This window comes from Alosa alosa, chromosome 10, assembly GCF_017589495.1.
Source record: "Alosa alosa isolate M-15738 ecotype Scorff River chromosome 10, AALO_Geno_1.1, whole genome shotgun sequence".
NCBI lineage: Eukaryota > Metazoa > Chordata > Actinopteri > Clupeiformes > Clupeidae > Alosa > Alosa alosa.
The window spans coordinates 4,660,497-4,688,067 of NC_063198.1; the positions used below are offsets into that span (position 1 = coordinate 4,660,497).

The window sequence follows — 27,571 nt, forward strand, 5'->3', positions numbered from 1 at the left end:
GACATTTCAAACCTCTTTATTACATTTTAAATAACAGTACATTTTAATATAGTATCTATCTTGCATCCATCTCTCTGTTGTACACCGACAGACTGAAATAAAATACAAAAGGTGAGAGTATAGGGATCCAGAAAGATGCGGAGGTCTACAGGTTAATAATGGAGAGAAAAGGGGAATTCGTCTGTATCTGCAGTTTAACTTTTTTTTTTTTTTTTTTTTAACCAATGGCAGCACACACAAATACATCACATTTATTGTACATTATCGCAGAGAAATAAAACAATTTAAAAAAAGTCACAACTATTAAAGAAAGTGCATCTGTTTACAGTGGGAAAAAAGAGAAATCTGCCATTCAGATGCCAACCCAAATCAAAGAAAGCCACATGAAATCCTTGTCTTTTTTCCTCTTATCAAAGAAAAAAAACAAAACAAAAAAAACAATCTAACCCCCCATTTTCATAATTTTGCTCCATTTTCAAATAGAAAAGTGTCTGAGCTGACAGGTGTTGGAGGGGGGGGGTATGTGGGTCAGGAATTAGTTTAAGTAGAACTTTGAAAAAGATCTTTATTGAGACCCAGTCATTGTTTTCCTTTAAAAAAAAAAGTAACAAAAACATTTTCTTCTGATCAGGACATGTATACTTAGAGTGTGTAAAAGGCTCCCTCCCCCCTCACTCAGGTGCATAGCTTTGCCAGGAGAAGGAAAGTGTGTACGCAGAAGCCAACCCATTCGACATTATGCTGTGACTGATTCAAGGGTTAATACATTATCCCAAATGAACATCAGATGTACGACAACCGTATGCACCTTTTCTTTGAAGCAATTGTACAGCATGCGACTATAAGTTCAACTCATGGCAGATTCAAAACAGGAAAAGAACATTTACGCTTAACTTAAAATTTTCAGTATCATTATTTTCAGACATTGATTTGTACAACATTTCATTCACATAAGAGGAACTGCATTTCCAAGCACAGGAAGGGCCATCTCTTGTTAAACCATCATTCTGAAAATAGGCGAGGGTGTAAAAGGGAGAGAAAATAACAGAAAGAAACAAAGAAACAAGACAAATCTAAACCCACACTAGAGCGTTCCCAGTTTTTCATCCATAACCACGCCCCCCCCCAACAAAATCTATCAGAAAGGGAATTCATAACATAATATTTTACGCTACATCACCCAATGAATTGGAAAAAAAAAAAAAGACTTTAAAAATAATTTTGATGACTTTTAGTTATAATGCGTGTTTCAAATGTGATAAAACATGTGCTTGGTTAGTAACGCTTGCAACGTTAGTCAAGTTTCTTTATTGTGCAAACAAAGCGGTGACAAGACAGGAAAGGAAACAGCTTGAATACAACGCTGTGTTTGCGTGCAAGTCTGATACTCATATTTACAGGAGGTCATTTCTGAATCCACTACGAGAGTACCTCAAGACTTGGAAACAGTGAAAAACTTTAAAAGATATGGCATTTTGCTCGGTATTCATAAATGAGATTCTTTTTTAACCACTCTGATTAAAATCAACTAATGCACACATTTTAAAAAAAGCTAAGGCTGTATTTCATAATCATCAGCGATGGTTGGAGAGATGACGACCCACAGGAGCTTTACATGACGAGCCGGTCAGATTGACCTCTTTTTTTCTTCCTTTCTTTTTTGGCCAGACTCAGAGGATCATGATTGACAGGTGAGAGGGGCATGTTTATGAACTTTGCACACACTCGTAAATGCACCATAGATACATGATTGGCATTCTTTGAAAGCTGCTCGTGCACTCTCTTTTCAAGCTTCAGCATTAATATTACGTTGTGTTTTTTTTCTTTTTTTTTTTCTTTGTTTGTTTCATCTTTCTCATACAATTTAATTGGATTAAAAGAAATGCTAGTCTTCAACATATCTAAAGAGAAGAAATATGACAAAAAAATTACTACTATAAATCATACGTCTGAGAAATGAGCTTTTCACAAAAAAGTTAAATAATTTGTACAATTACACTCCAACATTTGCTTTCTAGACACATGATAGCCAAGCATGGGATAGGGGTGAAATTGAATGGTCCGTAAAAGGAATGCACAGTTATTCAAACTGATACCACAGGAATTCTTCCTTCTCACATAAGCTGGGTGATCAAACAAATTGTGCTCTTCTTTGTGTAGGAAAGGCATCGGTTTCCCTTACAAGTTTCTGTTGTTGTTGCTGCTGTTGTGTTCGAGTCAGTTCTTGTTTTTTTTTCTTTTTTTTTTTTTTTTTTTTTTTTTCGGTGTTCGAGAAGATGCTGTGAAATTGAACATTCTAAAGTTGGAATGGTCTTCCAGTCAACTTTGGAGTTTAAATGACATCTGAAGGGAGGAAAAGAGAAGGCACAATAAGTAAGTACTGGTACGCCAGGGTATCTGCACATTTTCCAAGTGCAAATTTAAAGACTTTTAAGACCTTTTCAAGACATCTAAATGAAAAAATTAAGACTATACCACAGCAAAAAGATACATACGACAACTTAAAACTGTTTTATGCAATAGTTTTTTCTACTAATTTTAACCCCCACCCCATTTTGGATGTCTACAGAAGTTGCCAAATATATTTTGGCGAAAGAAAAATAATTGTGTGTGAATTACCTTCACAGCTATAAATGCCCAATTTTAGGGTCTGGGCTGCTTGCTTTTGAAGCTGGCTGTACATATCTGGTTGTGCTTACTGGCTGAGGCTGACTGTTCTTCGCCTGTGTCTGTAGTAGCCTAGGCTACTTGCCAAAGACATGTGCACTGGACTGGATTCCCTTCAATATTTTTTTCAAAGTTAGACTAAGCTATTTAAATATTTTAATAGGCCTACTTTATATAATTTACTATGTGCATCTATTGTCCCATATGCAGCACAGCAAATTAAAGTTAATCCACTACTTTACATTTTGCATACCAGTTGTATCTAAACCAATCAAAGCTTTGACTGAATCATTGTAAAACGGACCATTGACTTGTTTTAAATTAAGAGGTCCTCCTGGCATCCTGCTGAAAACGGCTGGTTTCATCTCAAACACGCACGTATTATGAACGCACGTTTTTTTTTTTAAATGTAGCCAGTCGCCGACATTCAAAAAATATACGGTTATATTTCACAACTTTTGCGAAGTAGGCTAGGCCTACTGGGAAATGCTGGCAATAAAGCTGCTGACAGATATTACAGGTATTATAACTTAGACAGATATTTTCTTTCCTAGGCTAGGCCAGCAACACACGCTGGAAAGATCAACTTAACATGTACAGTATTTCCTCCTGACTGCGAAAACGTTTGTCTTCTTTTTATGTCAGTCCGTGGTTCCTACATAAATTGCGCAGCAAATTATCAGACGAGTGACAGAAGCACTGCGCATATTTTGACCAGCAGTCTTCGCGTCCATAGTTTGTGAAACGTTGCTGCGTCGGAGCAAAGATTCTTGATGCCCACCGCAACTCCAAAAAGGAGGACAAATGAGCGTCCGGCTTGAGGCTGCACCGGACGCCGGACAGGGCTTTTAAAATCTATATGTCCGGCCTAAATTCGAACGTATGGCCAACCTGTCGCTAACTGGCTTACCAACTCTTTCTCCCGCTCACGTAGGCTACCTGCGTATCTCTCAGGCATGAAAACGTCAGGCATATTTGTTCATAGCCTACTGTACCGTTTTCACACCTTTAACCACACCGTGAAAAACATCTTCACTCTGCAACCACTACACTTCCTACCGTAGCCTCATAGTCACTTATACAATTGCTTTTTAAATACACGAAACCTGATGGAGACATTTCACTCGCTCTCTTGCACTCGCTCACTCGCTGGCGGTCCCATACGCAAATTTAATACCTCCCTTTCGAAAATTCAAGACATCCCAGACAATTTAAGACTTTTTTAGGCCTTAAAAACCGAAAGCTGTATTTAAGACTTTTTAAGGATCCGCGGGAACCCTGGTACGCACATACATCCAGCAACACCTGTTTTTTCCCCCTACTTCATCGAGATACTATTTAAATACCCTGTTGCAACAATAATGCTGGTATTATGATGTGAACAGGTACCGTCGCACCCTTCAGCAGGTACCATTACACCCTCTGTTGTAAAATGAACCTTCTAAAACTGATAGTTCCGGTCCTTGATTATGATTGCAGTTCTGGAAGATTCAGCCAGTTTCACTGGATTAAAACAAACTTTTTAAGTGGCATCAGTAGCATTGCATATAGCCATGTGGCATCATTTCTACCTAATTTAAATGTAGGCTACAGCTGTTAAAACGGGTTTTACCTGCTAGAAAGAAATACAATCCCAGTGGATATTTCACATGTTATCAAAGGCTGGCGGCCGTTAAGAGTGAAGATTTTTTGTCTTAAAGCCAAGACATGTCTCTGTATTTAAGGGTTTTAACCGCAGGCTGTGAAGTTAAATGCAGATTTCTTTCAGAGAAAAACCATGCTAAAATAAAATTATGTAGTCATGAATCTGATCATGTTAGTATGAATATACTGTATGTTGTGTAGTATGTGATTCCTACAGTGTAAATTTAAAAAAAATACTAACGTCATAGAAACGTAAACATATTTAAATTGATTAAGAAAGCCACCGCTATGGTCACCAATATGGTTTGATTGATTTGTTTTGATCCAGTGAAATTTCTACCTCAATGCCACGTCATGGCTTCGGGACTCCCCAGCTGAAGAATTAAATCAAATGCGTCATACAGAAATTGTAAGCACATTTTGCTTGGAAGTGTGGGGTGTATAATTAACATCACTAACATAATGCATGTCTGTGGTGACGACTAAACTAAACAATAGGTCTTATCCTTTGTGTTATTAAAAGATTAGCACAACTCTTAGCTCAACACAAGCTAATATGATGAATATCTTACTACTCTACGTGGTTGTACAAATTGCCCCTTCGGGATAAATAGTGTTTGGAATTAAATTGATGAGTGCAACCAATCTTTTTGGCTGTAGTTAAGGAGTGGGCAAGGGGAGGCCGAACCTTACTATCACTGCCGCGCCGTGGGTGGTGCGCCTGGTGGCCTCAGTTCCAGATCTTCAGGAAGCTGTCCCAGGAGCCGGTGGCCACCGCCATGCCGTCGTCGGTCACGCCCAGGCAGCTCACACGGTTGTCATGGCCGGCTAGCACACCTGTGGAGAGGCACAAGACCACATGCTCAACAACCAACTCGTTGCAGACATGAACAGGTGTGTGCTTGTGTGTATATCTAAAATTCAGAGCAGTGATGGAAGCAATTGTTAAAAAAAAGTACAACCCTCAATAAAAGCTAGCACAAGCCTAAGAACCAACCAGAGAAAACCAGTATCAACTGGAATAGTTTGTGAACACCAACTCGAAAATGGGCATTGAGAAAACTGCGGTAAACATGGTGCCCAGGTCACTTATATGTGTAGCAGTCTTCTCATTCATTACATTAGGATGACAACTGACAGATTCTGTGCTAGGGACCCTTCTTGCAATATAACACCTCCAATTATCCGCCTGCCATCCCTGACACAGACACAACAAAATGGTTATCGTGGTTTTGCGTAAATATACACGCCACTTCAAAAATAGTGAACTGGCGTGTTATCTGCACGCATTTTGAGCTATCTGCGTGTATGTCAATGCCGCGTAAACATACACGCCACTTATCGTCTCATTTCCACGTGTATGTCAACGCCAAGTATATGGCGCCCTCTAGGGTTAGGGTTATGGCATTGATAAACACGCCAAAAATGCTACTATGCGTTACATAACACGCTAGTGGCCAATGGCGTGTCATACATACGCAGTTCATCATATCAGTCTGGACACAAACACACACGATAGCCAACTATACTCGTCATTCCCACCTTATGACCCTATGGTTTAGCATGGATCTCAGCTCGTTTCTCAGATGCCTCCATGTAGATGAATGACCACCGCCTTCCCACTAAACCTCTAAGACTGAACTCATCACACCGGCAAATCCATCTATCCAACACAATGTCAACGTAACTCATGGTACGGTACCATCATCATCATACATTGCCCACAACGATAATGATAACAATGATATTGTAATTAGGTCATGAAACAGACAGTACTTCTGAAAATAATAATCTGTGATGCTTAATATCTGTGTAACAGAACGGAACTGAAAAAAGTGTAAAAACACAATAAAAACTTCATATTCAACTCTGTACAAGGAGGTGGAGGACAGAAGAGTTAGTAGTGAATAGATTACTTTATTTATTTTTTTATTTATTTTTTTGGTATTTGATGTATTAACATTTGGAATCATAATCCAAATCCACTCACACCACCCCTAATCAATATAAAAATCACCTCTTCATCTCACATCCCAATTAAAGTTGTGAGAAACCTGGGAGTCACGCCTGGTGACCAGCTAACCTTCTCTAAGCATTTTGCCCAAGTCTCTCAGCTGTGCTTCTTTACACTAGGCTATACCAGCATGGTAGAGAAAACAGAGTGGTGACACTCCCATAAGAGACTGTGGAAAAAGATGCCAGCGCTTTTTCATGCTAGTTTCCGGGTTTTGGAACCGAACACTGTCAATCACTTGGTTAGTAGCCGATCTCTTGGTCAATAGTATACGCCATCCAGCATCGGAAATACATCCCACCCTGCTGCAAAACAGCCATTCTCCATTCTATGCTGCCAGTCTCCATTGAAGGGGTCAATGTGAAGGTGGTCAGCACATACAACTTCCTGGGGATACACATGGACAATAAACTGGACTGATCAGCCGACACTGATGCACTGTATCGGAAAGGGCAGAGCCGGCTTTACTTCCTGAGGAGGCTGTGGTCATTCAATGTCTGCAGTAAGCTCCTCTGGATGTTTTACCAGTCGGTCATTGCCAGTGTCCTGTTTTATGCTGTGGTGTGCTGGGAAGGCAGCATTAAGAAGGACGCTGGGCGACTGAACAGGCTGGTAACACGTCATTGGACAATGACCGCCACCCACTACACCGCACGCTCAATAAACAGAGAAGCATGTTCAGTGGAAGACTTCCGTCACCGTCATGCTCAACAACAAACAGGTGGAGGAGGTCCATTGTCCCCACGGCCATCCAACTCTTCTTCAACGCCACACAAAAGGGGAGGGGGAGAAATGGACTTTTCAGCATGAGCCTGTCTCTCTCAGTCCCTACCATCCCATCACTCTGTCTGCTGTCCATCTGACTGTTTTACAGGATATTTCAGCCCTTCTACACAATCTGGACTGTGGTCGTAACATCGACACCTTACAGCTTCTTCCCTGTTACATATTGTTCTTAAAGAATTATCTTTTTCTTGTTTGTTAAGCAATTATATTATGTCTACAGTGTTGTCTTTTCAGTCATCGTTAATATTTAATAACAAGCAAAGTTATTGCACTATTCTATCCCTGCACTGTGCACTAGCACCATTGCACACACTCTGCCATAGCACCTCATCATTTTTGACATTTCTGTGAGTGATTTTTATGTGAGATTTTTGTATATATGCGTTTCTTGTGTTATGGTTGTGTAAGCTACTAGATGCCTAAAATTTCCCTCGGGATGAATAAAGTCTATCTATCTATCTCTATCTGCACAGATTTTTTGGAACTGTTGATCGCGTGGCGGTGACATCAAAGAGTGTCACAACTCAGGCCCTACCTGACTAACACACAACCCAGCTCAGGCACTGACTGGTTATGCATATCCCTGCCTCCGCTATGGAAATGCTCTTCTTATGGGCCTCCTACATCTAGATTTTGGTCAACCACATCACTCCACTGCTCATTAACCTCCACTGACAACCAGAGATGGAAAGTCTAGCTTGAGAAAGTAAAAGACCTACCATGTATTGATTTTACCCATGTACCTAAAAACAAGGTGATTTCACTAATTAGCTCAACTACCTGGCTGAAGAGTTGAGCCAATAAGAATCAGCTGGTTTTACTGAATGGTTGGAACAAATATGTGGTAGGATTAGAGCAGACATCAGACCAGGGACACATCTCTTTCAAGATCACCTTCTACACCCCTAATGCACTTAACACACACACTTACTTCTTGTATCTGACCATTTGTAAACTTCATGAGGTTGTTAAGAACTAGCAGACTACTTTGTGTTCACTTTCTAAATGTCCTCTGTCTTACCGTAGCTTCATTGTTATCACTCAATTGCAAACTGCTTTGGGTAACAGTGCCAAATGAATAAATATTTAAATGATGATCAGAAATACACTAAAAGAAAATGCTTGGACATGTCTATTCTTAAGTGCAGAGCCAGTATAACAAAGTTGTAGAAATAAACAAACACTTACAATATTCTTCAAAATGACCAAAAACAATCGTAAGTATTATAAATCAAGTTTTCCATCAAGTCTCAAAGCCTATGTATATTAAAGTCATCTTGGGCTACACAAAGCAACAGACAGATCACAATAAAACTTCATAAGTTTACACACTCCATGTGACGGATAACAATGAAACTTCATAAGTTCACACACTCCATGTGGAGATATGTGCATTACTTAATTGTGTGTGTTTTAAGTACACACACATCATTTTCCAACCCAAGGACTTTTAAATCAAATAGGACTGCTATATACAAACTCAACTCGTAAATGTGGAACAAAGTTGAAGTGTGTGTGTATGTGTGTGTGTTCGTTCAAGTACATGTTTCGTTAACATTAGGTGTTTAGAAAAGCAGGTGTATGTCAACTTACCGGCACGGTCTGCCTTGAGGGTGTCCCAGACATTGCAGTTGAAGTCATCGTATCCAGCCAACAGGAGGCGGCCGCTCTTGGAGAAAGCCACAGACGTTATGCCGCAGATGATGTTGTCATGGGAGTAAACCATCAGCTCCTGATCGGCACGCAGGTCAAACAGCCTGCAGGTGGCATCGTCCGAGCCGGTGGCGAATGCATTGCCGTTGGGGAAAAACTGCAAAGCAGACAAGCACATGAATTAATATTACAACCTTGGTAACACCAACACCACCGGCTGGCTATCAGTACCATCAGCCCTCTATTAGAAAATCGATTCTGTTCAGTATCGCAATATTTTGTGCACACAATTAAATTAATACAGTAGTGCAAAGCATCTCATTATTTAATTATCTATTTCACTTTTATTTGAGTCTGGTTTATTCAGGGTTTATTCTCAGGGCCCAAATTTCAGCGTGGGATTGCAAGTTCTGCAACTTTAGCAATCATAATGCGAGAAATTCCCACACACATTTTACAGCGCTATCTGATAACGTTAATCTAATAATGGAGCGGCATGAATACCGGACCGGACTAGGGATGTCCCGATCCGATATTTGGATCGGATCGGCCGCCGATATTAGCAAAAAATGTGGGATCGGCCTGCACGGGAAAATCCCGATCCGGACTCCCGATCCAGTTTGTTTTCAAAACTCCGGTCCGTGTTTTCCAGCGCACCGATGTAGTTAATCCATTCCAGTTTTTTTCAGCTTTTCCCCCAAATCCGGTCCGTGTTTTTCAGCACACCTAGCGACCTGTCCAGCATCCCACTTGTCTGTGCATGTCCCACTAAGAATTTAAAGTTATCGAGCAAACATTTCATGTCACAGTTGAATTAATATAACCTAATGTTATGAAAGTGTCCATGAAGACCCTCTTACTATTAAGGCTCTTATGCATGTTGCTGCTGACAGCTTTGCCTGTCTAACGAATGTTATCTCCGCAATTTAAGATTGTTGGTGTAATGTATAGGCACAGCACGCACTTTAATTTCCCTATTTTTACAATCGGCTAGCCTAACAAACGCATTTAATTTCAAAAAGCAACCTGGTCAATCGGTAACAATTAAGTGCACCTAGGCCTACAACTCTACACATCCAAAAGGGTAGAAGCTTCCAGTAGGCGATCATAACTTTTTTTACCGTTTAGTCTGTGCATCGGCGCAGCCTACGACGATGTGAATTAGTGACAGCTGTTGTCGCGGTAAACTTAAGCTCCTGTCTCTAAATAGTGTAGATAGGCCTACGTGCTATGTTGGTTGATTTTCTGTAGCCTAATAAATGCAGCCTGTAGCCTAGGTTACTTCAGCAAACCCAGACCAGTTGTGGCATCAGTTTCGCTTTTAAAACGCAACAGTGAGAGGCTTTTTAGCGCAGTCTCACTTATCATTGATGAGCACAGGAGCAGGCTGACACCTGAGCATGTTGAAATGATCACCTTTGTGAATAGAAGAAGAATCTTCCCATCATGCTCAGACTGCAGCCAGGGCAAACAGTAGAAATTGAAGGGAGTATGGAGATGGAGCAGTAAAGTGTGGAGGAGACAGCAATACTGTAAAAGGCGTTATTTGGGTTGTTATAGCCAATTCAGTGTGTGTGTGGTAATTTGACTATTTTCTACTCAGGTTTTTGTGTGTGTTGCTTTTTATATATAATTTTAGATTGTTTACAATATTGTTTTACACTGATGGCTTTTAAACCTTGGTTTACACTCTTGAGCAGAGCACTGATGCCAATTCAGTTTGTGTGGTTAATTGACTATTTATTTTCTACTCAGCTTTTCTGTGTGTTTTGCTTTTTATACAGTTTACAATATTGTTTTTGATGGCTTTTTTAAGCCTTAACCTTGTTGTTCAAGAGCAGAGCACTGATGCCAATTCAGTTTGTGTGGTTAATTGACTTTATTATTTTGTGTTTATTTAACCCTGTTAAGAATAAACAGGTCAGCTTCTCATTACCAACCACTGTGGATTATTCAAACTAACCTAATTAAGTTGGCTAGTTGTTCTTAAGAGTAAAACCCTTTTCAACATGAGTATAACAACAAAATAAGTAAATATCTTTCATCTTTAATACATGCTTGGATCGGCCGTTATCGGCCGATGCTAAAAGCTACAATATCGGTATCGGATCGGACGTGCAAAAAGCTGGATCGGGACATCCCTAGACCGGACGGACCAACTTCTGACTTGAATTGAACGTAACCCCATGCAGGGACACACACACACAGAGCCACTTTCCAGGTGCGCGCCCTCTCTCTCGTAGCAGGACTCGTCACCGCTGAAGTCAAGTTATGCTAGGCGCTTCTACATCAACTGCTAAGTTTAGCGATCAGGAACTGTCAGGAATTTTGCAAACACAGAAGGATTAACGTAGGATTATTAAAGACTAAGTAAAAGACTATGACTGTTCTCTCATTGACGCCTGTAATAAGGATAATGCAATTTCGGTTTGTAAAATATCATATCATGGCCCAAATATCGCAATAGTATTGTCACATTTTTGCCCATTCCCACCCCTACCCTCTATACCACTCAGATAGGGAGTATGAGGTTTCCTGCCCTGGTTACTACAACATTGATATACTGGTTTGAAGTGTCACTATTGCATGTGTTCTATTCCAGGTTGAACTGAAGCCCAAGCACTCAGCCACACTGTGAGACATGCAGAGCTTAACTACACGGCCCTACTCAATTACAGTTGTGCCTTTAGTCTAATTAGCTTTAAATGTTCCGTAAGTGGATTTGGATCACTGGTGGGGCCGTTTATTTCTACACCTGTTAAGAGGGAGCTTGATTACCTGATACTAATGGGGTAAACGAGAACAGACAGGTAGGATTACAGAAGAGAGGAGAGAAGAGGCAAAGGGGGAAAAAGGCATGAACAGGGGAGAGAGGATGGAGGACTTCACTCACGCAGATGGCGTTGATGTCTGACTCGTGGCCAGTGAAGGTCTGCCGGCACATGCCCTCCCGTACGTCCCAGAGCTTGGCTGAGGCGTCACATGCGCCCGAGACGAATAACCTGGTGTCCGGGGCCAGGGAGAGACTCATCACATCACCGGTGTGACCCGCAAACGTGGTGGTCTGCTGGCCAGTCTCAATATCCCACAGGGCACTGCACAGAAACACAAACTTCAGTTTGACCAACGCTTGCATGTACACTTGGAATGACGTCAGCCGTGGGATATTACAACCACTACTGAAGCTAAACCCTCAGGACACACCAGGGGGAGCAGTGGAGTCACCTATATGCAGTTCCCCCAACTCACCAGGTGGTGTCGCCAGAGCTGGTCACAATCTGGTTGTCATCCACGAAACGGCAGCAGGACAGGTAGCCTGAGAGACAAGACAACATTCACAACTTTGCTGCCAAGTGGAACAAAACTCACCACACATTGACTGGGAATACCCCTGAATTTGCATGAACAACACTGGGCCAGTCAAAAAGAATGTGGATGACTGGCAAAAACAAGTCCTTAAGGAAAAACCCACAAAAAAAAAACATTGTGTCAGGAGCAGTGTGTATAAATACAATGATATCAATGTTAAATCTACTTCCCTTTCCTGTACGCGTGAACACTTTGTGCCCTTTGTGGCAGCATCATACAGTTCCATTACACATAGGTAACCTGTGCAACATATCAAAACGAATATCTGTGCTGCAAGGGCCATTTCATTCATTACAATTAAACGGTCTGACATCACAGTTAAAACATCCTCAAATGTTTGACAACTAGGCAGTAAAAAGTGTGTCAATGCACTAAACTTTTTTAAATGTAGCACTGGTGCTACAGCGGTTAAAAGATTTGTCGCACCAGCCACAAAATCTGTAGCACCGGTATAAAACCTCTAAAGACAATAACAAATAGGGCATCACAGTTTATCAATTTTGGTTGATATCTAGGCCTACAGCAACTGGATTGATAAAAAGTCATGTAGTTGCAAACATCTCACCTGGCTACATTGTATTTGAGAAGAGCAAAAGCTATCAACGTGGTATGATTATTTTATTTGGTTGTTGTGCTTTTGTACAAACAATCCCTGTCAGTTCCATGTAGTTTGACTTTTCAATGGGTATCAGGAAGAGAGGTCATGCCATGGATTTTCTTTTTTGTTCTACATATGCATTGGAAGTCAGTTTATTTATTTTTAGATGCATTTTTAGAAGTTGAAGATGTGCTGAAGATTTATTCTACCACGATTTTATTCATGTCTGAGTTTTTAGTATATACAACTTTATTGTCATTGCACGAGTAGGCTAACTGGCATGACAAAAAGTGCATCCATGAAATGAGTCGCTAGACCGTTCCATACACATACAGTAGGTAGCCTACTAAATCACTATACCGTTCCATACACATACCGTACTAGGTAGCCTACTGAGTCACTATACTGTTCCATACACATACAGTAGGTAGTCTACTGAGTCACTATATTGTTCCATACACATACAGTAGATAGCCTACTGTAGCCTAGCTAAAGGTTTGTGGCTAAGCCCTAACTGAAACTAAAAATGCAAAGCAACAAGGCGACTGCCACAAACTTCTGCCTCTGGGTGCCAAATCTGAATGCACCTCAGCTAAACATAGCCCATCACTTACTCGATTCGAGAGGATAATTCACAATAAGGTCTTTAATTCTGAGTTGGACTGTTAGATAGGCCTACACAAAAGTAGACATGCTTTGTAATTGCGTAGACCACAATTACCAAGTTAAAATCAAAGTAGCCTACATCTATTATCCTTCTCACAGAAGTATAGCCTACACACAAACTTCAAACAAACAAACAAGCGTTTCACAGGGAGGCTACACCGGGAACGTAACTGAAGTGCTCAGTTCGCGACCCGCAAAAATAGTAGAAGACTGGTCAATCTTTTTCGAACGTACGCGCCACTATCACTGATCACAGAGGAAGCTAATTTCTGTAGCCTCCCCGTCAGTCTCACACGCATGCATTGTGTCATACGCAAAATTGTATCGCACCAGGGCTACATTGGTAAATCATCCATCGCACAGTGATTTTTGTGTAGCACGTGTGACAAATACGTCGCACTGTACAGCCCTGCACTGGCGGCGACATTCGCGTCTATGGATTTGATAGAACAATTTTCTGAACTTTGGTGTCAACACACGCCAGTGGGCTTTGCTCCATTAAAAGTAATGGAGTTCTAAACTCTGGCATCACTTGATACGCGTCAGACGTCGTCAGTGAGCGCCGGCCTTAAGAACAAGGGTATCTCGATGGGCAGCTGTGTGGAGTGCAGATCTGCGGTCTGCATCAACTCTCACCCGTGTGGCCGGCGAGCTCGCGGCTGACGCGCACGTTGCCTTCGCGGGTCTTCAGGCTGTAGATGGAGCAGATGTTGTCCAGGCCACCGCAGGCCACGTAGTTCCCTGAGGGCGCGTAGGCGCAGGTCATCACCCAGGATGAGCGCAGTGGGATGGCGTGGACCTGAGAGGACACAGCGAAGCCCACAACTTACAAACACAACTGGAAACGGGTCTATGGCCTATAGAGCCAATCACATTTTGGGACTATGAATTATATAAAAAAGGAGGCCTGCCAATAACTGGCACAATTTGTTAAAATTGAATTCACTGCTTAAGACTCATCTCAAATTCAGGCACTCTGAAGTGTGCCAAATGTGAAGGATAAATTTGTTACCTTGTTTGTGGTGTAACTGTCCCAGATGATGAGCTTGCCATCCTGAGATGCACTGACCAAGAGCCTGTATTGGAAGAGGAGGTTATAAACAGCTCATGAGAAGACAAGAAGCTGAAAGGTCACATGACCAAGCTCTTTTCTAACAGGAGGATTTAGTGTTGATTCGCCCAGGTCCCCATCCACTGCTCACACACACACACACACACACTGCTGTAAGAAATGTACACAGAACTAGACAACCACACAATGTTCAACATCTCACAAGCTAATTCAGGCATATTTTAGTTTCACCAGAAAGAGGATCGCAGTTCAAATGTGTCTACTGCACTGTAGTGTAATTAAGACGTCTTGATCACCGGTGGATCTTCATATGGCCTCATGGAGATCCAGACAAATGAGACCTTGTCTAATTAAAACACTGAGATGGAGGGCAGAATTCCCTCTTGCCATTGCACTACACTTGAAAAGCTCTTAAACAAGGCATGTCTGGCCTGATGTGTAAGAAGCCTGTTTGACTAGGACTGTGACACTGCTGCAGCAACTCACCGGTTAGTCATACCATACTACAGTGTAGATGGTCTCCCACTCCAGACACAGTGCTGGGGTGTAGGAAACCACCCGTCTACCTGCTACCTGTATCACCTGCTCACCAGGACGCCTTACCTTCGATGTTACAATAATTAAAAGCTAATATTCACGGCAATCTCTTTAAAGGTAGTGCAGAACTAAATACTGTGACTTTATATTGCTTGTTGCTTGTTATATTGTGATATAGAATATGCTTTGCAGACTCTTGCTTGGGATTGATAGCTGAAGCGCAAGGGGATGGGGGGGGTGTACTTTGTGTGGACATGACTTTCTCCCCAGAATTGTTTTCTTTAACAGACTGGGAGATATTAAAAATGGGTTCAGTGTCACTCTGCAATATGTCTGCAAACAAGTTGGCCATTGCTCTATTAGTAAACTTGTCTTTAAAAGTGAATAGATTTCTCATCTGTGTGTGCCCATTTAAGTGCTCATGAAGAGTTTTCCTGTCCAGTCCGTTCTGTGTCATTTCAATTAGTCCTGTCCATCAGCTTCTCCGGTCATGATACAGGATTAACTACCCTCCGCTGTTGACAGAACTACTGGCGCTGAACTGAGCCTTTTTTTTTTTAAACTTTGCACTGCTACCACGCTGTTGGCAGCTTCCGACCATTTGACAAATGCAGATGTCAAAAGGATTAGCTTGACAGTGAAAATAAGCTGAAATGAGATGAACACACAGTTGTCTTCAAGACAAAATAAAACATGATAACTCTGACAACACATTTCACACACTCTTGGCATGTGAATACTTAAAGACCGCTTATGACCATATGAGCAGTAACATGGCCACATTCTTCTGTTTCCAAATCACACAGAGGTGCACGATGGAGACAGGTGGCATAGTCAAGTTACATAACCACCATCACCAGAGCGTCGCTGCCTGTCTATAAGGTTTACCTTCTTCTACACAAATGCTTGCCCAAAATGGCATCAACACTTATTTGCAGTGTGTTTAAAAGGACATTACCTAGAGTCAGTGCCCCAGTGCATGGCATAGATCTTTGCAAGATGCCCCCTCAATGTTCGTCTTGTGCGCATCTGAATCCTTCCAACAGGGTCAATGTTGGCGGTAATCTGAAGAAAAAGGAACATTTTCCCAAGAAGTCAACAACGAGACAATGGTACTATAGATATTCCAACTGCAGTGTTTGCTGGGGAGCACACCTTAAAAAAAACAATAAACAAATGAAACAAATGGATGGAGAAGCTGAAGTTTCACCTATTTTGCATACATCTTGCATAATAGTGTTCCACTGAAACTAGAGTGACTTTTTATATCTGTATCAGTGGTGACACATTCTGCTGCTCTTTCTAACAATGCAATCCCAAATGTGTAATGAATCATACATCAATGAGTACACTCATATGTTGTGTAGCAGTTATAGCATTTATTACCTGTAAATTCAGTATAATTACTGTAGAACAGATAAACCGTGTAATTATTCATGCACCCCTAGATGACAACAGCAGGTACAAACAGTCTTTGTATATTGGGGTATTGAATTTGAAGTCACCTACCCCTGTATATAAATAAGATTTTTAATGTTTATGTCAATAATTGACAAGACAAAAGTGGCATTGTTTTTTAATCAGGGGAGCAGTTTTCAGAATACATTATGTGCTAACATAATTGCAAAAGGGTTCTCGACTAATGTAGAAAGAAATGGCTGATTTTTAATGCAATATCGTAACACCTCCATTTATCACCCATTTCGTTCGAAAATTATAAAACAATTAAGTTTTTCAATACTTCAAAATAACATTTGATAAATTAACCTTACATTTTTCAGTAGCCAGTTTTTCAGTAGGTGTGTAGATTTGAACAAAATCTGGTTTGGTTCTTACCGGGGCTTTTACTGCCTGAAATATCCGATTTTGTTTACCGCACTCGGAAGTTAGTGTTGGCCTGGTGGGTCGTCTACTTCCACCCTTTCAACAGCACATGAACGGTTAGACTGAGAATTCTCATCGCTACCATCAAAATTCCACTGGAGCTCCAAGTGGATGTGTACACGCAGCTTTACAAGACTGTTTACAGCTCTTTGAGTCACGGTAAAATGTAATTTTTGGTACATAATAGGGCTGTAACGATACAAACCAAATCGCAAGGTTGGTGCATCACGATTTTTGACCCACGGTTCAATACGAACCTCGATTTATTTATTTATTTATTTGGGAGAGGTCTAGACATTTTATTAAATAACATTTTAATAGCCTACCTTACACCAGAGGATTAGAATATAATATATAGTATGATATATATGTATTATTTTATATCCTGATATAAAAATATTTTAGCCTACTGAATGTCTGATATTTAGCCTGACAGCAAACTGTATGCAGATTAACCTATTACTATTTTTATCACAACTCTACCTCTTTAATTCAGCTGTCTGGTTGAAGCCTGGAAATATTGTAAACAAAGTAGCATAGTTGGCTAGCTTATCATAGTCTACCGATTGGACTGTTCAGTTCCCCCATTTGTGTTTAGTTTCAAGGTAATACTTGTTCTCCTTGGGACAGGCCCTTTTGGGAAACGTTTTGGTATTGAGATGATCAGTCAACTTGAATGCAGAGTTTTACAATGTGCAGCATGCTAATGATGCTAAGCTGATTTAATAGTAATTTAGCTAGTCGTCTTCTATGCGTCCTTGCTTTCGAAAGTGAATGTTTTATTTGGATTGTGTTGGCGGAGCCGCGTGTGTTCATTGAGCAGGAGAGAGAGGGAGAGCGAGAGAGCGGGGCAAGGAGAGGGGGTTCACTTCTATACTGTTTGGTAAAGTTGAACACATGGTCTACAATGAAAGCAACGAGAGGTATGGAATTATTATTTATTTATTTATCTTTGGACAATGTAGGCTACCGGTAAGTAAAGCGGGAGTGTGTTGCTTATACAGCCGCGTAAGCTGCAAAGCACTGCGTGAAACACTAGAAAGGGTGTGTCGCGGTTCTGCCTTTTCACACCGCGACACAGTATCGTGGATATGAGAGTCGCGATTTTGGTTTCGAATCGCATATCGCCCTAGTACATAGCTAATTTAGATACACTTGTGGTGTGGGTGCTTGCGTTTCTTTAGGAATCCGCCGTCTTGGTTTGTATAGAAATGAATAGTAAGTGACATATGTAAGAGGACGGAAACACGGGACTGGTGGTAATAGGGGGCGATCTGATATCTGCATTACCCATTATGCGCAACCATTCATCCAATGTTCCAAAGGCACATTCTGTTTACTAATCTGATATCATTTCAAAAGGCTAACTGAGAAAACATTGGAGAACCCTTTTGCAATTATGTAAGCACATACTGTAATCTGAAAACTGTTGCCCTGATTAAAAAAAACAATGTAACTGATCTCAGCTGGTATTCTGTCTATAATGGAGTGGAATGAAAATTTGTAAGTGACCCCAAACTTTTGAACGGTAGTGTATGGCACTCTTGGCTACAGAGCAGTGATGGAATGTGTATGTTTGTTTGTTTGTTTGTTTATGTGTGCAGGGATGGGAGGAAAGGGCATGACGTTTCAGGGTACTGTCTAGCATGGAGTGTTACCTGTGAGAGCGTAGCATCGGCACATGCTTTCCTGGCATCCTGGAAGTGGATGAAGAGATATAAAAAATTACTCAAGGGTAAGACTCATCTTTCCCTCGGTCACCCCCCACACACACACACACATTCTCTTAAACCATTTCCTTGTTTTTACATCATGATATTTACGACATGTTTTCACTTCCATTTACAAGCTCTGCACAGTTATATAATGCCATGGAGCTATGGAAATGGGCATCACCAGATTTGCATGTTTTTTAGTTATGCAAACCTGTCCGTGGTCTGGCTACCACAGGCTGTCACTGTGTTTCCCTGGCCACAGACCCACAGAAATAAAACTATCAGGTCTGGCACACATCCATTTTGTTACTGGAATTATCAGAGGAATTTGTTGTATCTCTGTTCATTCGGGGAATACTTTGTGAAACTAGCCTGGACTCCAAGAGTTAGTTTGTTGCCTAAAACCCATACAGCAAGACTTGTGTGAGAAGGAAGAGCAGGAGGAAGAATGGGTCCTTACTCGGATCTGGTTCTTGAGTTGCTCAGCCTCCTGGCGTAACTGGTCCAGTTCACTCATTTTCCTCCACTAGAAGTCTGCTTCTCTCCAGCTGCCCACACACGGTCTGAAACACACACACAGATCAAGAGAATTCACTCACTCACAGCCCCACACAACACCAAATACACTCTTCTCCCAGCTCGCCCACTGCGAGTGTTCACATTACATACACACACACGTAGCCTATGATGTTCACACACTTTTAACTTCATCTTCACAGAAGTGATGATCAACCTTAAACACTGGCAGCCTTTACAATGTTATCTAACCACAGACGTACCAACTTATTTGTGGACCTGTGTTTTGGATCCGATGGGAATGACACACAATTCTCTTTCAGTTTCATTTTTACTTGGGCCTACAAACCTAGAAGCTGTAGCCCAACAGTCATCACATACACTGGTAGTGGAGATAGTGGGGACTGAAAATTGCTGAATATTGCCAACTTCTGATAGGCTTGCTAAATGCCTAGCATTTATAAAATGTGCAGGCAGAGTGGTGGTACAAAGGCAGGGCAAGACCAAGTTTTTTCTCTCTACCCATAATCCTTTCTATATCCATGTTGCTGTTGTCGTCTCTGCACTTTGCCACTGACATTTTCCTGGGACACACTTGATTCAGCCTCTGACAGGTAAATCCTGTTTAAGGTTGTTAAGATATGAGGAGTTGCTGATGGGAAAAACAGCACCTATCCCACTGACCCCAATCCTCAGAGGGCAGGTGCACACACACACACACACACACACACCTCTCAGGTTCAGACTAAGCATCAACATGTAATTGTCACCACTTACTGCTTTCAGAAGAATAAGGAAATCAAACTGCTACCTGACAGAAAGGGTAACAGAGAGCAGGTCTTTGACTCGCATAACATTGCTAAATAAGATTCATATATGATAAAAGTTAACCGTTTCCCCAAAACTTATCCTAAGAGAGAGAGAGAGAGACCTTGCATAACTCAAACAGTTATCTCTGACTTTAAGACTGGCACATGGCTGTCTCCTTAGCTGCCATCAGAGATTATCTCCTTAATCTCATCCTACAGCAGTAAAATGCCAGTCCTTACCTGATGGTCTATTACTCATCCCCTTTTATGCTTAAATATCTCATCCAAGCAAAACACACATCATTGATTGTGACTATACACAATCTGTATAGTTTTAAGGGTTCAACACAATGGCAAAAAAACAATATTCCCACTGGCAACAATACCCCAGACATACCTTGCATACCAACTTGATATGTTACAGGGCTCTTTCCTTACCTTGGTGATAGATCCTCACAGACCACTCTAAAACTGAGAACCAACTCCACTTCATAATACACCATCACTCCACATTATGTGTGAATTAATGGAAACTAACTTTCCCTGACCCAGTGAGCCAGCCTTTAACCTGTTCAGTGTTTCCAAATCCTCTCATCTTGCTTGTCAAATGTCACCATTATAATAATAATTCCTCCATTTCACCTTCAATGAACACTTGCCAAACAGAATAAATCTCAAAATGCAACTGAGGTACATCCACACAAACATTTGCTGACCTTACTCCACTTTGTTATAATATCCAGTAGGCTGTACTCCTACCCCCAACCACGCTCCCACCCCAAATACAGAAAACCCTTCTTTTGGCACAGTAGAGATTTGGAGATACTGAGCAAGCCATTTCCTGCTTCTGGAAGCTTCCAAATACAGCTGATGCAACAGCTACCCTCAGGAGAGGATGAGATTTTTTATTTTTTTTTTAAACGTTGTGCAATTTGTTTATATCAAGAGGATTTCTTGGCTCTTAAAAGTCAGAACCTGAAGCAAACCCACAGCTTTGTGTCTTGGGTTCTAAAGGTCCATAGCATTGGGCATGCAGCTTGTTCCTTTTAGCCTAGACATCTACACGCGAATTACATTTGCTGCCAGGGCTAGTCTAGCAACTCTCCGTTGGCTTGTGAGCTCCAGAAATCGAAACTCAATCATGCCAATGAAATCGTGTATAGAGTCGTTAGGTGGTGCTGTTGGCGAACAGTGTGACACGAGTTAAGCTTTTATTAACTTGGCAAACGTTTGAACTAGCCAACTAGCTCCGCTGGTGGGAAACGCATGGGACTCATAGCGCTGCCGCTGTCCTATTGCGTGCAGAGGGAATTTGAAAGACAACTGATTATCCCGCCCCTCGGACTGAGCACTGCGAACGGTGAGTGCCCAGACCCTACATTTTAATGTGGGTCTGGCTCGTCAGGCTATGTTCCTTTCCTTCTCATCATCGAAACAAGCACCTGACAAGAGTCAGCTGATAGTGTGGCAAACAGAGGAGCTGGCGAAGGGACCCGAGGGTGTGGCACGCTGCCTTTCCTCAGGGTCTGTCAAGGAAGACGACTCCAGCCCGACGCTTTATTCACCATTCCAATAACACCCCGCCAAATGGCAGTTTGCTCATAGTGACAACTCACTTCTGTGCAAGAATTCAACTTAAACTGAATCGGATCAAGGCGGAATATGGGAGCTGCATTGGTCAAAAATGTACTAATTTTCAAATCCATTTTGATGGTATACGGTCATGTGAAAGACCAATGAACATATCAGTTGTTCTCACTAATCTTGGCTATGCACTTTTCTATCTCTTGATAGAAAACTGCAAAACCTATGAAAGCTTTTCTTGCATTCACATCACATCAGTTTTTTTAGCAAACTTTTATTAAGTGGGCTGTTGCTGACAGAGGTTTGTGGAGGATTTTAAATGCCTCCAAATCAAAACTAAAACTGAACCACATAAAATGCTCTGAGGCCAAATCAAAGCGAAAAACATTAGTAAAAGTGAAACTAAATTTGTCAATACATTCAATATAATAGGTTTTTCATGAAAACCAGGCTGGTCATTTTAGGGGTGTAACGGATACAAAACAAATCACAATTTAGTACGTACCTCTGTGTTGAAGTCACTGTTCTGTTAATTTTCAGCACAGTAAGCCTGAAAGTACTGCTGCTAGCCTAACATTCACTACAAATATAGTTGATGCTCAACCCATATAAGCAGGAATAATATTTTGAAAAGGTGTCAAATACTTTTGCTGTTAATTAACTTAACTGACATATGGTCCGCCACTTAATATGTTTGTGTGGGAACTGGAATTTGAAACATGGTCAGCATGCAAAAAAGCCCACTGTTTAACTCTGCATTCGGTACATCTACACCTATACATCAATACTGAACCTAACGTCCGGTATCAAAATGGTTCAGTACCAATATGTGTACCCTTAGTTACATCCCTAGTAGTCATAGGCTATTCCTGCACACAGACAGACAAGTCACATCAAAAACAAAACCTCCATGTTTGAAATCTGTGAATTGACTAGGCCTTACTATGATAAATCACCATCCATTTCAATTACATAACTTGACATTCACATTTATTCATACATTAGGCCATTAACCCTAAACCTAATGAACATAGGCTACAGTGAATAACTGGACTACATTGCAAATGTTTGCACTCGGACACAAAATAAGCTCCATTTATGACATTAATATCCATCATTATGCAGCCTAAATTCAGCCACTGTGGTATGCATCCCAGATGCAAACCCATCAAAGGTGAAAAAGATGTGAACCCTCAGGAGTGATCATTTTGGTACAAAGAAATGGAACCATCAGGGGCTGACTGTCAAACTGGCACTTTGGCTTAGGATCTCAACTTTCTAACATCTCTAACAAAGTTCTATCAACAGCAATATAATACAAGCAGACTTTGGAACGGCAGGTATACTACAAAAATGTTGGGACTACATGGACATTATGTCAACAATAAATTCACATTGTGAATGACGTTTGTCAAATTAAAAACAACACATCATATGCCCGGTTATATGCCATATCATAATGCTGTAACAGTTTCTAAGACAAACTGGCTGTCAAAAACTGACATACCTTTGCATGTGCCAAACACAGAAGCAACTCTGAGGGTGTGGTGTGGTTTGTCATTTGATTCCCTAAGACACTGTCCTGGCTGTCATTTAGTTGCACATCATGTATAGATCACATCATGTATAGAATACTGGATTAGTCAGAAACTAATACAATTTAAGAGACTCATGCTGGTCAACTTCCTGGCTCTATCATATTTGAGTGGTGTTGATACTTTCTTTCAATAATTTCAGTTCAGCTAAAGCAGGATCATAGAAAAGACCATAACCAGCAATATCACTAACGGCAGCAGTAATCCTAAAAGCTAAAATCCACAGACAGTAAGTCTTTAATCCCATTCAGAACCTTCAACAGGAAAACAGCTGGCCAAAGCCAACCCCGGGGTCAGGAAACCCTGCAGCAGCATGTTCTGGTTTACAACTAGGACATAATCTTTTTCCAGCACCTCTTATTTAACCCACTACTGATGGTTTCACTAATCCCCATCAACATCTGAAAACATAATGCATATAAAATACCTAATAATGACAATTTAACAGGGATCCACCTCATTCTTCACGTTTCTATAAACATAGAACACGTTTCTATCCCCACTGCAGACTATATAATAATTATGTAGTCTTCACATCCTATCATAAATATGGTGATCACCAGATCTGAGCATTTGAATGATCAAACATATGAATGACTACTGGGAAGTCGAGAGGGGCAGGTCACTTCCAAAAATAGCGAGGCATGGTATGAATAGATAAGAATCCGTTTATTTAATACTATGGTGTGCTACAATAATCATGTAGCATACAAGAGTTATTTTCATCAACAGAACGCCATCTAAGTTAGCACAAGATGAACCTCTGGAGCTCAATTTATTGCATTTAATTCATCTATGTAATTTGCCAAAGGATTGTTGACTGTTGGTATTCTTATAAGATACACTTAAGACATCTGTCTCTTGACACACAAAACCTCTTTTTTTATGACGCGAAAAGACATCTAACATATAAACAATGTCTTTGACAGGACGACTCTAAAAAAAGATGCCTTATTTGTGCTAGATTTCTGACCAGGGACTTGAATGCATGAGAAATGGTGCTTACGATTTCCGAACTCTGAACAAGCACTTTATGGCAGAGTTAGATTCGATTCGATTTCGAAGAGACAAACTTCACCTACAGACAGTGTCAATTCGTTGCCCATTTTAAGCGATTACAGTTGTAAATACCTAGGCGTATTTCACTTGGATAACAAGTCCAGTTATTTTGCATCAGACTAAGTAAACTGCCGTGAGATTTGGTTTCCATGTGAAAGATGTACCCACAGCTCGTCAGGGATCCTGGTCCATTTAACCATACAAAATGTACGAACGCGGAGATGAATAATTAGTTTGAATCAATCGGTGCATTTGTTGTACTTAGAGAAACAGTCACGCCTTAACCTAAGAAAAAAATCATTTATTTAAGATAAACCATGGCGCTCATGTAGAATTGCCACCACACCAAATTGTCTTGGTCTTTTCGAAGGCTCAATCGATGTCTTGCAGAGTGAAACCAACAAGGATTGCAAACGCCATCTTGTTCTGTAGCTACCGCTATTTAGGCCCAATACTGCATAACTCATTGATCCCGATAAGTTCCCGGTCGTGTGGTAAAGAATAGTGTCCGAGTTTCGTTTAGCTGTTAAGAGTACACTTGGATTTTAAAACTAGTTTGGTTTGCTAAATGAAACCCTCTATCCAATGCAACGGGGGTAATTTTTCACCAATCATTCAAGTGACCTCAATTGCGGGCTAAGCTAAGTAGCTAGCTGTTTCTCGTCCTTTAAAGTAGGCTGTTCATTCTGATAGCTTGTTAGCTATGATAACAATACACATGTATAATACAGTTTTAGCTTGCATTCAACTATAATCGAAAACGCAACACAATGCCGTTTTACATCAACTGTGATTTTGTACTTGATCTACACAAACTGATACTCGTCTACTGTCGAACAGCGCATTGTGGCTTTGGGCAGGGACCTACGTTAGCTAATGTTCGCTAGCAAGCAACGGAAGAATATCTTAGCAAACCAGCTAGCACTTATTACAAACAAGACTTTAAAACTAGGCCTGTAACGTTAGTTGGTGGAATGAAAAATCACAGTAGCAGCACAGCGTGTAACTTTACATCTCACAGGATAAGCCAATTAACGTCATCTTATTATCAAGCTGTTAAAGGCGTCGGTCCTATTTAATTCGATGAAGGATTAGAACCAATTAACCTGGGAGCTCACCACCTAAGTAAAACGCACGCTTAAATAGCAAAACTGAGTGATTAACTGGCTGATACGGCTAACTGGGTGAGCTAGTAATAACTGTTTACACATTTGATTTCCAAGCCATAGTGAATCACCATTCTCCTTCCAGTACGATCAAGACAGGAAATACAGTCAGTAACGTTAGTCAAACTAATCGACCCAGCAGGGAAGCCTGTCAGCTTGGTCAAGTAATTTGGCTTTCAAATGAACTAACTTAACACATATTTGTCTAGCTTCGATGTAACAAGCTATGGTTACATAATTTAAAACTTGTTGTAAAGAGCGAACTAACTATGATTGACATTACATGAAGAACGCAAGGTTTAGCGTTTCCACCACCTAAAAATTACTATTCAACACTCATACGACAACTACTTGCAAACTTTCTAGCTAACGTCACTGTTAACCAGGTGATTTTTTTTTATATCATTTGCTGATTCTCCTAAGGGATAAGTATTTTTCGAAGTGACATTTTGCCAATTGACGATATCTAGCAATATTTCATTCGCAAAATGAGATGTTAAAGTAACATGTTTACTTCAGAGGATGACCCGAGACTTGACTTGGGATTATGATGGTGACCTTAGTTAATGTTGACTAACTAACGAGGTAAACATAGTAATACACGTTATTTAACAATCACAGAGTTGTGACAAACACGTTAAGTTAGAACTACTGCCAGCTTCGTCATCACACTTGTCTATTTCTATTGCTGGATAACGTCAATCTATGAAGATACAATTTAATGTCTTCAATGAACCTAAAGAGTAAATTAACGTTACTTGAGGAAGTCAAGATGATACATAAACAGCCAAGTTAGTGTTAACCGTAACGTTAACGTTATCAATGACTGGAGTTACAATTTTAACGTCAACTTAAACTGATTAATCAGGGAGGTTAGCAAACAACTTACAATGCTGTATGTGTTGCTTAAACCAATCCGTAAGATTAACATTAACGGGTTATCAAACAAACAGAATATGTCTCACTAACGTTATAACGTTCCTGACTCTAAAAAAAATCAAATTACAGGCCAATTACACAACGTGAGTTAGCCAATTCCCTCAGAGGCTTGTCGTTTGCAAACCAGCTAATTTGCCTCTCTGTTATCTGGCTAGCTAATATTAACATAACGTTATACAACACGGTTTAAACGTTACTGTAACTTTTTGTTAGATTGAAATGCAAAATGATCAAATATAACCAGTTCATAATGCAATTTCATGAGGATAACTTTATTTGGGGTGAACCTAATTAACCTCAACTACTAACTGTTCAAATGAAGCTAACGATGTAGCCAAGTAACCTAGCGTTAGTTCAACCATTTCTCCTAGCTAGCTAGCTTGATGTCTGAAGGAAGTCCTGTGATGGCTAGCTATCTAAAATACTAACGTTACCCCACCCCCCAGAAAACACAGAGAACTATTGGCAATAACGAACAGTGATTTTTGAATCTTATATCCACAGATTAAACAGTACTTATATCCCCTTACCTGTACTCAGTCGTTGTTGGCTTTTGTTTAAATCGCATTGACCGGAAAAACAATAATGTTGCTCTGAAATCCACAGATCAACGAACAAACAAGACTAGCTAGCTTGCTAACTAGCTTCGGAGGAGCGGCACTTCCCGAACGAGCCCAGTATTTCAAGAACCTGTGTCAACTGTGAAAAATCACACTGTCTTTGAGGGCGACAAGACGGAGATATCCGTTTTAATCACAGGGAGGAACAATCATTGATGTCCATACATCAGTTTTCACGCCGTAATGTGTCCGTTTGGCGTCCCTTCCCGTGGGTTTCCTTGAAGGAACAGTTTACTGACAATTCTGTCCTCACCCGGCCATCAGAAAGCGAAGAGATGGGCGCGGTAACCCTGCAGCCTGCCTTGGGAAACCCCACGCTGCAGTAACGTTGTCACGCTCAGTAGGAGCGACCACCCGAATTTTGAACGCCGACAGGGGTCCTGGATAAAAATCAAATACCCATAAATTCCTCCGATTAGTTTATCGAATATATTAAAATAAACAATACAATCTGTATGTTTACCTGCAATACAGTAAAGCCTTAACTAAAGCTTATTGATAACAAACAGCATATCTGTAGCCACAGAGAAACTTTTTTTTTTTTAGTTATTGATTTTCTCAGTATTTTGACGTGTTTTAACTGTTTCTGAATCAACTGTCGTTTTCAAATTGGCCTATCAACTAATGGAGCGTGCATCTATATTAGTAGGCTAGCTATGCTAGTCTAGGCTACTCGAT

At 40.7% G+C, this 27,571-nt stretch overlaps 1 protein-coding gene across 2 annotated transcripts; it reads right to left on the minus strand.

Moving 5' to 3' along the window:
• Positions 1-27,242, minus strand: gnb1b (guanine nucleotide binding protein (G protein), beta polypeptide 1b). 2 transcript variants are annotated; one of them, XM_048254357.1, is made up of 11 exons: positions 26,804-27,242; positions 19,066-19,168; positions 18,549-18,587; positions 15,965-16,071; positions 14,410-14,473; positions 14,034-14,196; positions 12,014-12,080; positions 11,658-11,859; positions 8,705-8,921; positions 5,005-5,148; positions 1-2,343 (listed from the first exon to the last, which is right to left on the minus strand). In XM_048254357.1, exons 2-10 carry the CDS (start codon positions 19,120-19,122, stop codon positions 5,042-5,044), a joined length of 1,023 nt encoding a protein of 340 aa, XP_048110314.1. In that variant the 5' UTR covers positions 19,123-19,168; positions 26,804-27,242; the 3' UTR covers positions 1-2,343; positions 5,005-5,041. The 2 variants fall into 2 exon arrangements, with proteins under 2 accessions (XP_048110314.1, XP_048110313.1); XM_048254356.1 differs by having other exon boundaries at positions 5,000-5,148; positions 26,804-27,241.
• Positions 27,243-27,571: the final 329 nt, after the last annotated feature.